The sequence below is a fragment of the Pavona decussata genome, unplaced genomic scaffold (genome assembly GCF_977016875.1).
Source record: "Pavona decussata unplaced genomic scaffold, jaPavDecu1.1 SCAFFOLD_215, whole genome shotgun sequence".
Classification (NCBI taxonomy): Eukaryota; Metazoa; Cnidaria; class Anthozoa; order Scleractinia; family Agariciidae; genus Pavona; species Pavona decussata.
This window is the reverse complement of record NW_028145620.1, coordinates 874330-888701: the sequence shown is the minus strand read 5'-3', so window position 1 is coordinate 888701 and position 14372 is coordinate 874330. Positions and strand designations below refer to the sequence as shown.

Genomic DNA, 14372 nt, shown 5'->3' with positions numbered 1-14372 from the left:
ATCGTCTTTGAATTGATGTTATCAACTTTCCGCAATTTGCTTTTCCTGTACTCATAAACTTGAATAAATGTATAAAGTTTGTATCAAGGTTTCTGCTGAGCAACGCGTGCATCTTACTCTGTGCATCGCATTAAGGAATGAAAGCTTAAACATACGGGGAAAAAAAACATTGATTTTTTTTTGTTAGCGGTTGAAAGCAAATGAGAAAAAAAGATGACTAGCCCGGTGTGTTTTGTTCCAGCGCAATGCTAAAACCGAAATAAGGTTGATATTGATAATTTAAAAGAATTTATTTAACATGCGAACATTTTGCACTCTGCAGTGACGAGTCTGCGAGGGTGAGCCATATGGAATCGCCACTTACTGTTTCCAGAATATTCGTCCTGGAGAGGAACAGCTTGAATCGAGGACATGAGCAGCGGGGCAGGAATGTCGATTGTCCGGAAATTCTCTGCCACTTAATCAAAATTAACGAGACTGGACCAGAAAAGGAATTCACGTTAAGCCTGTTTTTGAATTCTAACTTTTACAGATGGGCACCTTGCACCTGTTTCAGTTTATTTCGCTTATCTGTCATGTTTGACGTAGTCTGTCTTCAGGAAAATTATCTCCAAGATGCTTTGATTTCGTAACGAAGAATGCTTGCAAACATGATGGGGACTTTGTAAACAAAGTCATAAAAAAATTTAGGCGTGACACATATGCATGTTGTTTGCTTTGCAAGCCGGTGAGGGCACAAAAGCGGCTCATTGTTCGATAAAGGAAAAACGGAGTCTCGCGGTCTTGTCATTTACATTCACTGCTAATGATATTACTCTAACAACTGTTTACATTGTGGCCAAATCAGATGACAGTCTTAACCAATCTGTCATTAGGTTTCATTTGCGGATTTTAATTACTGTAATTAATAATGATGTTGTCTTTATAAAGCGAGGCTATGACAACAGCGATTTGAAACGACTCGGCAAACTATCACGAAGTTAGTCAAAGCAACAAAACGCTCTCCCAGGAACAGTCATGGCCGGCCCCGGGGCAGGAAACTTTCTCGAAGTTTTTCTCCTCGTTTTCGCTCTCTTGCTCGGCAAATGCGCCGCAAAGCTCAACGTCTTCCTTGAGGCCAGAGAAGTATCGCGCTTTCTTTACGGTAAGTAGAGTTGTTTCTTTGTAGACTTGTGTGAGTAAACAAGGTTTTCTGTCGCGCATAAATCAACCCTTCCCGCGCATCATGAGTGAGTTACCCGAGTCTTAGATCAGGATTTTGCCGCGCGATAGCCTTCTTTTATCGGGTAAACCCTGATTTTGTCGATATTGAATTAATACTTATCAAAGGAAAAAAAATTAAGACAAACACTTGACAAGGTTATTCGTGATATTTTGATTGTTTTCCTGTGGCCTTTCGTAATGGCTCTTCATGCATTCTGGAATTAACCCTTCTCGTAAGAGCTAGCAGACACACTGCAACGTCCCACCGTAGCAGGCTGATTGATTCACATGTCGTCACCATCATCAATCACTCTGGGGACAATTCACAGCTTTTGTCAGCTCTTCAGAGCAACATGAGCCCTGTTATCGCCTTGAAATGGCTCACAGTTATTATCGTTCCAAGACCAACCAGTGATCCGGCTTGTGGCCATCGCAGGCATCCGGTCTTTGCTGATCAGTTTGAAATGCGGTGAAACTGATTTATTCTTAAATCCTTTCATTCCGAAGAGATAGAAAATAAAGGACATTTTCATGATCAGTAGCTTCCATCGAATAGCCACATTAATATTTTAGGATTTCATACAGGCACAAAAGGTTGACCCACCTTGTACAGCCGGGCTTCAGACAACGCTTCCTAAAAGCAATGCTCAGTAGCCCAATTGTATTTTAGGATTTTCCAGACTCAAACATTTAAACCATCCAAGCACACCGTGTTACACAGCACCAAGAAAAGTCCTTTTTAGTTACTTTCATGTTAATGGTTACACTTTGTAACACTTTTCATGACCTTTCTGGCTGTCTCGTAAATCAAAGATCGACTTGGCACAAATCAACTGATCGGATAGAGCCACAAATCTATGATTTTAAAGTTTAATGATAGTGCCAAATAGCTCTCCATTAGACTTGATTCCATTTTAATATCGCTCTTATTATGCAATAAGACCACAAATATCTAATTCCTTTCTCTTGCCTGCTGTTTATTTCCCACTGCAAGTTTGCGAACGAAATGTCGACTGCGCAGTGTGACTGCACTTCCCCACCTGGCAAGGTCATTTGACTCTTCCTTTATATTTCGTCTGACACGCAACTGGTGGGTGAGGTTAATATCGTATTATATTGGGGGTCTTTAGATGTAAACATAAATGCTTTGGTGTTATATTATCGGTTCCGCTTATCAAACAAAGGGAGGATCCATTTCATTCAGAATTACTAAATTAAAAGCAAATGAACTGAATTTCGTATCTGAAAAGGGTTACTGACTCACTCAGAACACAAGAAAATCAGAAATAAATCTAAACATGCAAATATGTCAGTTGTCTTACTCAATGTTTAGAAAATCTTTCCTTTTTAATCCGACTGCCCTCTTACAGTTCTGGTAACGAACGAGCAATACATAGCTAATACTGATTTCGAACCACTTGAAGTACCTGAGAATGAAAAATAGAAACAAAACAAAAAATACAAACATTGTTTTGATGACTGCCGAATCTTTTAATTCCTTGCGTGGGAGCAAACATCCCCCTTCCCACCCCAGCCATACAACAATAAGAGGGCTTACTCAAAGAGTACTTAATTCCTTAGCTTTAACTCCCCCGGGAGGGGAAACTAAACAGGGAAGCTCACTTTAACGCTCGTTACATGCCAAAGGATAGCGAATTTGTAAAATTTGATCAATCCGAAGGGTCAGATCAAATGGGCAGTAAAGGGTAACAAAAACTGACTGAAATTCTCGGCAGTTCTCAACGTTATTTATGTGAATCGAACTGAGTCCTACTGTATCAATAACGTAAGAAATGGCTTCTGACCTTGAGATATCTTTGAGGTGTGTGAGAGCGGTGCAATTTTTTATTCTATATATTTCAAATGAGTACACTTTTTTTTTTATAAAACAACGTCTAATTTTGAGGCTGAGGTTGAACGTTTTTATTTTTTTGGCAATTTGAGCCTGAAAATTTCTTAAGATGTTCTTCAGTTATCTTTTACTAGTATTTCAATAAATTTATGCGGACGTGACCAAGACCTGCCTTTGGGTTAATTGAACAATATAGACTGACTTTTTCATATATTATTTTATCCGTACTTATACTGTTCATTTTACAAATATTTGGTTGGAATAAAAATGTTCTTAAATGACTCTCAGCGTGAGTAATGTTCTTAGTATGTTCTTAAATTTTAGTTAATCTCAGCCTCATCGTTCTTATGAAAAAAAATAGTGTACCATTTCGGTAAGAGCTGGTAGATAATTGGATAAGTCCTTGAACTGGCACACGGCGGAGCCTCCCGTAGATGAATCTTTATGGAGTACCCCACCCTTTCCCCGAGCGCTTTAGATTTTTTTTTTTTGCCAGGACCTCATACCACTCACTTTACAACTGATACTTCGGAAATCTTAAATAACAACCCAAAAGGTCCAACCGAGGCGTCCAGCTGTTTAATGATCCCAAGCCATATTTGTGTTTGTAATCTGGTGTATGCTATGTTTATTTTATCAGATTTAAACACGAACTTGTACCTCGTCCAAGATGGCACCGTCGCCCCAATCCTTAAGACACCAATTTTGTCCAGCATGATTCCTCCGATTGAGCCATACATCAAAGATCTCAAGTTTAGATTCAACGCCACAGGAATGGTATGGATGACACATAAACTAAAACGTAATATTTAATGAAAACGGAAAGTTGATATCTAATACGTGCTTGGGATAGAGTTGTTTCATTTAACCCCTGAAAAAGAGTTTGAAATAATGCACCTTGTTATTCCCTGAACTGCATGATCTTTTGTTTTCGTTTGTGTTTTTATCCCCATTTTTGATAAACACAACCACTAAGGAGATTACTTCATATCAAGAGATTGCGTCAATCGTAATATTTTCAATCCAAAATGCGGGCTTAGCTTTGTCCCGATACGATATCACGAGTCAGACATTTTTCTGTGAAATGTTTGAATTGTAGATTCTCCTCATTGGTTGCTATTCGTTTATTTGTTGTTAGCCTATGAGAATCTGGTGATGCTGTAAGGATTTAACCGTAATGTTTGCATGGTATCATGAAAATGACCATGATTAATTTTTCTTTGCCAATCGCATCAAAGTTAAATCAACTCTGTCAGCTTAAATTTAATACCTTTCGAGGAAACAAATAACCTGTTTCTTTATCACTTATTTACTTCCAGATAACTTGAATACCTCCGTCTCTAGATAATCTATATAGACCAAAATTTTCTTTATACCATTCTATAGTTCTTTAGTTCCTAATCAGTGCCTGATCGTGTCTAAGTCATGCTAATTTAAAGCTATTTGCGGGGCATTTTCATTTAATCAGCCTTTATGGCTCCTAAGGGGATTTCTTGCCTGTAATAAATATAAAGTTGCATTTATCGTTACATGACAAAATAACAAAAAAAAAAGCATTTGAATGTGATACATGGAAGGTATCCACTAATCACTGATAAGCTTTAATCAGCAAAACTGATATATCCGTGAAAAAAAAAAACAGTTGTGATGACAATAAACCTTGGCAAGTTTCCTTGTACACAGTGAAGATAAAATCTGAGAATCTCGCAAAGAAAATATCCCTTGCAGAGGCTAAAAGCTCCCGGGAGGTGAAGAAAAATGCAACTGACAACAAGCTTGAAGGGTGTCAACTAAACCACAAAAAAAAAAAAAAAAAAGAAACAAAAACAACAACCGTTTAAGTTCAATCAGTTCGATCCAGCGTGGATATGCATCAGTTTTCCGTCGGGAAGTCGTAACAAACTGGACGGGACTCATCTATTAAAGGGGTATATGATAAGAAATGGCCATTCTCTGTTTACCTGACATCGTAAATCAGTAGTGAATGAAAACCTCGATCCAGCAGTACAGCTTCTGGGGGCACTTTCCTTTTAGCCAAAACGTTTGGTCTATAATTTCGTAAACTCATCCATGCCGAATAGAAAGGCTTGTTCCGTCGTGGAGCGAGCCTCGTCTTCATTTCCAAACTTGAAATCCCATTGGTAGCTCAAAAAGCTTCTACAATGGCGCTGGACGAGGCCAGCAATTTGGAAATAGAAATTTTGGGCACTTTCCATTCGGCCATCGTTCCCTATAAAGTTTTGAAAAATCTAGGTGACGAACGGAACAGTATTTTTCAGTTAACCGTAACTGACTTGAAAACACACCCATTCCATTCACAAAATTTCCACATTTACGTTGGGAGAAAGTGGGCCAGAGTGGGGTGATGGCCAAATGGAACGGAATTTTCGGAACGTTAGGACAACCTCTCAAGTATACCCAAGTTCCGGAAAACTGTTATTTTATTCGATCAGTTCCTCTTCAGGAATTTCCTGATTGATCAAATTGTAAGCGTCGCGCCTTGCACCGGCAAAAGGAACGGTAATTTCCTTTCCAACCGGCGAGAGAGGAAAAAGTGGGAAACCTCCAAAGATGTTCTGTTTGAGTTCCGGAAAATTTTTGGTGTAACCGCGCGTTCCGTTTGCATTTCGACCGACTGGACGCATATTTTTTGGCTGAATGGAAAGTGCACTAGGATTGTGCACTCGGAACTGCATGAGTCTTGTTGATTCATTTAATGATACCACTCAAAAGTTTGGCCTCGCGCTTGCCTCCGCGCGCTTGAAAAACACAAGAAAATGACGCCTGTTCTGCAAGCTACTCAAAAGTCATATGCGGAGGCATGATGATTGTGATTGTGTCATGTGAACACCCCTTTCATTACGTGTAATAAAAAGCCACAGAAGGATTTTTTTTAAGACGTTAAGTTTGGGTTTTTTTTTTTCTTCTAGGTCCAGTATACACTGAGCTTTCAGTCAAGTAATGAAACTGTCATGAGACATCCCACGGCAAACATTCGTTTAAACGGTTTGGTACCAAGAAAAACCAAAGGTAGGAAAATGCTGGATATTCGGCCACACCCTTTGCAAACATTCCGTTCTGTTTCCTCTGGAGCTGCTCGGTTAAAGGGTCGTCAACAGAGACGATTTTGATGCGATTTTTTGTCGCACTTTCGTCCTGCTCGATCTCGCGATGAAAATCGCAAGTGTAATCAAACTGGCGCCTGAGGGGCGATTCTGGTTCTGTGCAAGTGGTACAATTTCCTCGAAATAGCCACCAAAATGCATGAAGTTTCGAACATGTTAGAAACTCCTGTGATTTCGGGGTAACAAATCGCTCTAAAATCGTACTGAAATCAGCACATTTTCATGTCAAACTCAAGGCGACAAAAGTTGTTTCCAAAAAAGAAAAAAAGAAAAAAGAAAAAAAAACAAAAACAAAAAAAAAAAAAGAAAATCGCGTGTTCCGCGTGTTAACGGGCCTTAACAGGGGCGTATCGCATCGTCGCCACAAAAAAAGAAAAAAAAGAAACACATTAAAAATTTGGTATCTCCTTTAAATTTCATACTGGAATTCGCTTTTAATATCTCGTATCAAGCTGAGCTCTGACAATGAGTGACGACTGGAAGTCATTAATGGGTGTGCTCCAAAAACATTCATTCTCACGACCCAGGCGTAGCATCAAGACGCTAAAATGAGTTTTCATTGTGTAAGCTAGAGCTGTTTAATTCATTAGTTTGCTTACGCGAAGTCATTTTCACAACAATCAATGTCATGTTATTGATCTTCTTTGGTTCACACTTCAGCACTAGCTAGAGAGTCACGCAATTTGGTGTAGTTAGAAAATGAATAGAATAGAGCCGAGGTTGGTTATCATTGTTTTGGTGAATAACAATAAAATTTTTTTTTACAATATTTCGTCTCTGTAACAGAGTCATAGTCATATAATTAAACTGAACAAATGGACAGCTGATATATCAAAATTAATTAGGCGTGTTAACAAGGGAATGAATTGAAGTAATTAAAGAAACGAACACGATGTAATTAAAGAAAGAGGTCTAATTCTCTAGAGGCTTTGATTGAGGGAATCACAGCCGCTAGAGAATTCTTAAATGACCGTCTGTATTTAATTACATCATGTTCATTTGTTTAATTACTTCAATTCATTTCCTTGTTAATACGTCTAATTAGCCTTGATATGTTAGACCCCATTTGATCAATTTAATTACGTGACCATGATGAGTCTGTAATACAGCAGACATGTTGTAAAATTTTTCTCATTTTAATCAACCAAAACTTTGTCAGATGGCTCTGGAGTTTGGTTTAGTTAGTTAAACGAACTTTTGATGTCTGTAGATGAAATGCTACGTAATGTATAACCATTCATTCATAACTATCCATTAACCTGTACCGGGGTGCTTCTTACTTTCTCTGTCCTTCATTCCGCTTTCAATCCAAATTTTTGGATTTTCCGTTCATGGTAAACGCCCTCTTTTTCAATGAAATATTTTTGTCTTTTAATGGCTGGCAAGATATTCGTATTGATGGAACGCCCATAAAGGCCAAAGAGCATTGCTATTGTCAAAATTGGAATTTAATGATTTCATTCAACAATGTAATGCGGAGGAATTTTATTAAGTAGAAGCGATTCAGAAAATTCGGTGTCTTATCGGATAAAGAGGCTCAATACTTTCGCTGTGGAGTTTCGACAACCATAAATTACGTTAAATACGAGCCAACCAAGTAACTTTGAAAGAAATACTGCTACTATAAACTGGGGTTAAAAAAAATACCGACGTGAAGGGTCCCATACATTTCCATAAACTTCAAATTTGACTTGGCTCCGAGTCCAAACGAAACTAATGATGTCTTCTTTCCCGGACCTTTATAAAAGTTGAATTTTATTGGTTTATTGTGCCAAGTCTTGCAACCAAGTTAATTTTTTTTAAATAATATCGAAATGACCTCATCAGGAGTACATGACTTGATATCTCATGCAATACTCACAGGACAATTCATTTCAGATGCACGCCAGCTGTAAAAATTATTAAGCACTAATTAGAGTCCGTCAGACAAGTAATGTAATTAGCATCTGGTGTTTTAAATATATAAATTTATGCCAAATTTTTTGTAGATTAACACCACAATTATACTAAACTTTTCCGTTAATGACTCATTTTGGACGCAATATAACCCCTTAGGGATAAATTACGACAAATTTGCAGATTATCAGATAGATCTGCCTTCAGACGAGTAGGAACATTTGTTCTTTATTAAGAAACTAATGTTTTTACCGCGCGGGTTTTAACATTTTCAGATCAGATCGGATTACAAAATTTTAAGTCAACCATTTGAAAAAGGCCTGCTTACATATGCAATTTTTCAAACATTTTACTCTTTCAAACTAATGCGATATTGCGGTGAAAAATGGCGTTGAAAGATTATATAGCAACTCGAGAAAGACAAAACTGAGTTACAAAACAACAACAACAACGAATAGAAACAAAAATTGTACTTGAAAACGGGATGTTAGAGTCTTTGGATGAAATTCTCTTATTGTGTAAAAAGGATAAACAAACAAACAAATCTATGGACTTGACGCTCACTCAAAATATTGAGTACAACAAACTATTAAGGAAAACGAACTCAATATATTAAGGAAAACAAACGAGGAAACAAATTAACAAACAGGGTATAATTTTTAAAGGAAGAAAAAGAGAAAAAATACTAAACTAACTAGCGAACTAATTTAGTTCCTTAGTTGGTTATAGTTTAGTTTTTGGCTTGTTTTGCTCCTTTGGTTTTGTGCCCAGTTCATTAGTTTGTTTCCATCTGACTAACTAGCTAACTGACTGCCTGCTTTTCTGATTGACTAGGCTATGTCACGTTCGTGATTTTCTCATAAGCAACCTCGTTCCAAAGGAAGATAGAATGAGTCACTTCTATCTTGGATTGCAACAGCCCAAAGTATTGTGAACGATAAGAGATAGTAGCATACTTTGAATCTTGTTTTGTTACACGACGAGTGCTATTTCCGTTTGCTCAGTCTAAAACTCAAATCTTTGCTTGGCAACATCTAGCCTGAGGGAGCGTATGCCTTTGGCAGTTGGGACAAAAGCTGGACTAGAGAAAAAGTGTCTGCTTTCACAAGCTAAAAACTAAAAGCTAGGAGAGGTAAAATCGCCCCGGTGCAGTCGACATTGTATAAGCTTAAGTATATATTAATCTGAATTCCGTATTACATTCGTTGTCAGGCTTTCGCGTCAGATTTCCATGCACTGGTAAAGTAAGTGGAGAGACCCTGTTGACCATTAATATCAGCTTCATTGAAATGACCGGAAGCAACATATGGGGACCACTCAGCCTCACTCTGAAGCGACACTGCGTCGCTGGTAAGTAGATCAGACTGGGTATGAGGCTCGGGACAATATACGTTAATTTATCTTATAGATTAGATTAGGTTTTCATTTTACTTTTGTTTTTGCATTGTTTACAAGGTACATACATATTTTAAAAGGATAAGGTTTAAGGAGAAGATAAATACAATAAGAAAACGGCAGCAAGAAAACAATTAGAAAATTTGTGCGCAGTGACAAGACTAAGCCATTAGCTTTTGAGCTGGTCACTGCCGCGCCACGGTTAGAGTAAATGCGACTAGAAGAAAAGTATCGTCCTCCATAATGATATAGATTACACACACGCATATTAATAAATACTGGGATTTTCTCTCCTTTGAGTTTAGAATATATTCTGTATACATTGATTTTGTTTAGCTTGTATTTGTATTAGTTTTGTTTTGTAGGCTGCACCCCAGCTCATCATAATAAAATAGAACTTAGTTTGGCCAATTTGGAAAAATAATAGCATGCTTTTTGAGTCAGGTTGACAATCCTAGAATGTAGTTTTGAGCAGTCTCGTTTTAGCCACATCTTAATCCTCGATATTAACGAAATCGACCGTTTCAGAAGTATCTTCTTCTAGCGCAACTGTTAGCAGTAATCGCGTGAGTGCTACTTCAAATTGTCTGTGTAAAGCACCATCGATTTTTCATTACGATTTCAAAGTAATTTTGTTGCAAGTTTTGAAACTTAGCGAAACATGAGATAAACTGCCTAAGGTGGCCCCAAGAGAGCTTTGACGTGTTTCTTTGTTAATTAAAATCAAATGTGCCCTTCTCTCCAACGCTGCACAACAGTTTACGATCGTAATCAAGTCAAGAATCGGAGGGACATGGGCACGAAGTTAGAGCCGATATCTTTAGCAGCAACTAAGAGGATCAACTCAATATGACTTGAAAATGTCACTTCAGTTTTCATTGTGAAAGACATTTTTAGAAGTTACAATGTAATTTGCAGTGTTTCACGTTGTTTTCATGATGATGATGATGATAATAATGATGATGATAATAGCAATGATAATGATGTTAACAATGATGAAGATGTTGATGATGATGATGATGTTAATGGTGCTAATAATACTGATTGTGAAATTGTACTAACAGAGGATCCCTTAATTACACTCCTAGACTCTCAGTGTGATATCAAGATAACAATTATAGTGTTTTTTTTTTCATACAGACAAAGAGCCGTGGATTTACCACCCACGTTTCAATTCATCAGGTCCTGAGGTTACGCCCCTGCCACCTCCACAAGTCTGTAATAAGAAATGCAACAAGAGACATGTCATGAGGCGCTTCTGCTTAAGTGATTTTGGTAAGTATTATTGTTCATCTTTAAATAGTCTGAGTGCTAGAGAACTTAGGCTCTGTTCACACTAAGGTTGCGTACGATTGACTTTATTCCGGAATAAGAATAAGCGGAATGGCTGTAAAATTTTTCTTTTTAAGAAATTTGGTAGGCCAATTCTACAAACTATCGCTGACACATGAGAATTTAAGAGCCGTCTCGTACTCCAGTCAGTCCTAAAACCTTTTATGAGGGATTTCTTGTCGTCGCCGTATGTATTCCTATTCCGGAATAGGGTCAATCGAACGCACCTTTAGTGTCTGGTGAAATCAGTTGGGGCATGGTCGAAAAAAACGTGAGTACAAAAGTTACCAAGTCAAGGTAGTTTACATGGGCATTGTATTCAGCACAAGAAACAATCTGTACAATTTTCGTAAGTACACATTAATTTAGCCACAAAACTAACTCCTAGACTAATGGGATGGGACGACGGAATTACTTGCGATATCGAGCTCACCACAAACAAAACAAAAATATAAGACAAAACAGAAAAAAATATAGTTATATGCCTCTCAGTCTCTGAGGGTGGACAAAGCTAAGGAATGTGAACCAATCTTGAAAATGGACAGAATTTTAAACCCAGACCCAGAGTCAACGTTACCACTGAAAATGACCCTGTGGTACCATTTAGTTCAGTTAGTTTCTCCAGTTTGTTATCGAACTCTATACCAAAAGGTAGGCACACACGAAATCGTACAAAGGCAAGCCCTCTTTCCCACCAATTGACAAAGGTCGATCATTTAGAAACAAAACCTCCAAGAACTCTGATAGTCTTCCAAATATTTCTTTATTTATGCGTGTTACTCGCCTGGTTCATATATAGAATCAATATCAATCATGATTTCCAATATTCAACGCAAGTCGGAATTCCATTTTATCTTAGATTCCAAATCAAACGATAAATCGAATCGGCATGTTTAATCATTGATGTAGAAATTGCTATTTCAGATGCCCCAAACATTAGCTTGGGGATGGTGAAAATTTGACTACTTGCATCCGGTCAAGAAGAAAACCACCTCCCATTTCCATATAACACAGTACATGTCTCAATGAAACTTTAATTACGGTGTGCCTGCGGTGAGATGATGCATCTTAATAACTGCAAACAGGAGTAACAACAACAGCAACAAAGAGAATAACCACAATCATTAAGATCCATAAGATATTTCCGTTTAGTTTAAGCTAAGCGTCTTTTATTTGCTTCATAGTTATCAAAGCCCGGATGGAAAATGAGATTATGAGGAATGGCCAGGCTCGTTTGCGTGTTCGCGTTCTCCGCACATACAAACAATCAAAGGTCAAGATTAACAACAGGCAACTACTGGAGAAACGGGGCCACGAAATCACTTGCAGTTGCAGCAATCTGAAGGCGAACAGAGTGTACATTATCCTTGGCAAAGAAGACAGGAGAAAACGCGTTCTATACGTGGACAACTTTTCGACGGCACTGGAGTGGTCCAAGAATGGGAAATCATATATTCGTGTGTATAGGAAGAGAGCCTCGTGCCCGGAGAGACGGACACACTAGAAAAAAGAACAGAGGGGAAGGAAAGACTCAAAAAAAAAAAAAAAAAAAAAAAAACCTTCACAGAAACTAACCAGACTGCAAAGTCAACCGTAGTCTCCTACTTAGGCAGGAAAGTAGATACATTTGGTTAGAATTAGTAGTTTAAAATGGCTAGTCCACTTGTTAAAAGAGAAGTTAAACCGTGAATATATCCACAAGCATCCGTGGGCTAGATAAGTTTACAACACATCTGTTTGGGTGAGGTGCCTTTGTAGGCTTTTTAAACAGGTACATTTTTGTAACGAGTCCACAAAGCTCATCGATGTCACTTGTCTAGACAAAATTTATCTTAACATTTATTTACTGGAGCGGAGGTGAATATTCAGTGGTGTAAAATTTACAGAGGGTCGAGGGAAATATCTACCATTAGTATATACCAAACCAGTAGATAACGTTTTTGCCCTCGTTATGATTGGCCACTCATCCTTTGGATAGCATTTACTATTCACTGACACTAAGGTGAATAACTGTCCTAGTACATCCTCGTTTCAAGAGACGTTGTTAGTTAAAAGGAATAAACCATGAAAAATAAGATCCAATAGCTTTCTAGTAAACGTTTGACCTATGTGCTTATTCGCATTCTTCTTGCCAGAAAATAAAGTCACGGGCGGATTTTAAGGCTTAACATTTTCATATTTCTCACGGATAAGAGAACGCGAAATATGCGCATGCTTATTAGATCACCACATAATTCCATCAGGTCGGATCCGTCACTCTTCGCACAGCAAACCAGTAGGTAGCCAACCTGAATTGTGCACTTTATTTCTGAAAAATGAGCAACGAAACTTGCGCGTGCAATCCAGGGGCGCTTTCCTTTTAGCCAAAATTTTCGGTTCAACCGTGGATCAAACGGAAATTTTCTTCAACAAACGGACGATCTTTGGAGGTAATTTGACCAGCACATACTACCGGGGGTTTGAGTAGCCAATCAGGGAGTGCGGAAAACACTGTTCTATCCACTGGATTGGGGTACAAAAATTTAACTTGTGCTGCACAGGTATCACAAAATAATACCACAACTAGAGTACAACTAGAATAGACGTAGACTGATGTGCTTCATGGTGCATTTCCCGCAACTAGTTCCGGAGTGAAGCATTATGGGGGAAATTTTGAGATATGAAACTTTTTTTAAAGATTATCTAAGCCCTGATATCGGATAACTTTGGTTGACACACATACAAGATTTAAGACATGTTTCTTATACTAGTGGCTCCAACTAAATACTCCCCGTTTGAAGGGTTTTTCGTGTTGACGTTCGATTCTGAGTATATGATGTTTTTTCAGAATGAGGCCCATGTATATGTGGATAAAGCTTCCTTGGAATGTACGAAAACACTTGAAAAGATAACTTTTTTCAGGTAGCTAAGGCATTATTCATCATACGTCGCATCAGCCAGTCGCAATGAATCATCAAGTTCCAGATAAGAATCGAATCTGCGCTCTGTTCCACTCTACGTGTGCTTTACATTTCTCAGAACTGATCAGCCAGCTTAATTATTTCGCAAACAGAATGCACCGACAGTTTAAATGCCACCTTTTTTAATGGCCTCAAAATGGCGCACACTACTCTCAGAATGTGCCATTTTGAAGAATTCGAAGAGTCAGTCCCTCAAATTGGTACCCTCCATTTACAAAACGACTGGTCTGGCCGGCCAGTTCTGATAAATGGAAAGTACCCTTTGTTTAAGGTCCTTCACCTGATAGTGTATAGTTTACAGCTGGTTCTCGTTTATGTGGTTATTGTGCCGTTTAATAGCGATTATTAAATAACAAGTTTTTTCTGAGACTGGAATGACATTAGACGAGACGGGACGCCGGGGAGTAAAAACGAATATATACCTCGTACTAACCTCGTTTTCTCGGTCCGTACTGTAAGTTACAGGCCGAGTTTTTTTTCCGTTGATTTAAATTAACGGGAAAACGATGGTTATCTTTTTTTTTAACTGCGTATACGTTCTGCGAATCTCGAGATACTCGGGTTTCCTACGGGTGGTGGCTACTAATACAGGGATATTTTTGCGTGGTT

At 38.2% G+C, this 14372-nt stretch overlaps 1 protein-coding gene across 1 annotated transcript; it reads left to right on the top strand.

Moving 5' to 3' along the window:
• Positions 1 to 891: 891 nt before the first annotated feature.
• On the top strand, positions 892 to 12880 carry LOC146459882 (uncharacterized). Its single transcript, XM_085088675.1, has 6 exons — positions 892 to 1144; positions 3696 to 3832; positions 5986 to 6085; positions 9289 to 9426; positions 10612 to 10746; positions 11988 to 12880. Exons 1-6 carry the CDS (start codon positions 1018 to 1020, stop codon positions 12305 to 12307), a joined length of 957 nt encoding a protein of 318 aa, XP_084944801.1. The 5' UTR covers positions 892 to 1017; the 3' UTR covers positions 12308 to 12880.
• The last annotated feature ends 1492 nt before the right edge of the window (positions 12881 to 14372 follow it).

Bases quoted from the DNA above. Each gene is read 5' to 3' on its own strand.
- LOC146459882 (XM_085088675.1), top strand. From the start codon at position 1,018: ATGGCCGGCCCCGGGGCAGGAAACTTTCTCGAAGTTTTTCTCCTCGTT. The intron at 9,427-10,611 runs GTAAGTAGATCA...TTTTTCATACAG, and splicing joins GAAGCGACACTGCGTCGCTG to ACAAAGAGCCGTGGATTTAC. The intron at 10,747-11,987 runs GTAAGTATTATT...TTTGCTTCATAG, and splicing joins CTTCTGCTTAAGTGATTTTG to TTATCAAAGCCCGGATGGAA.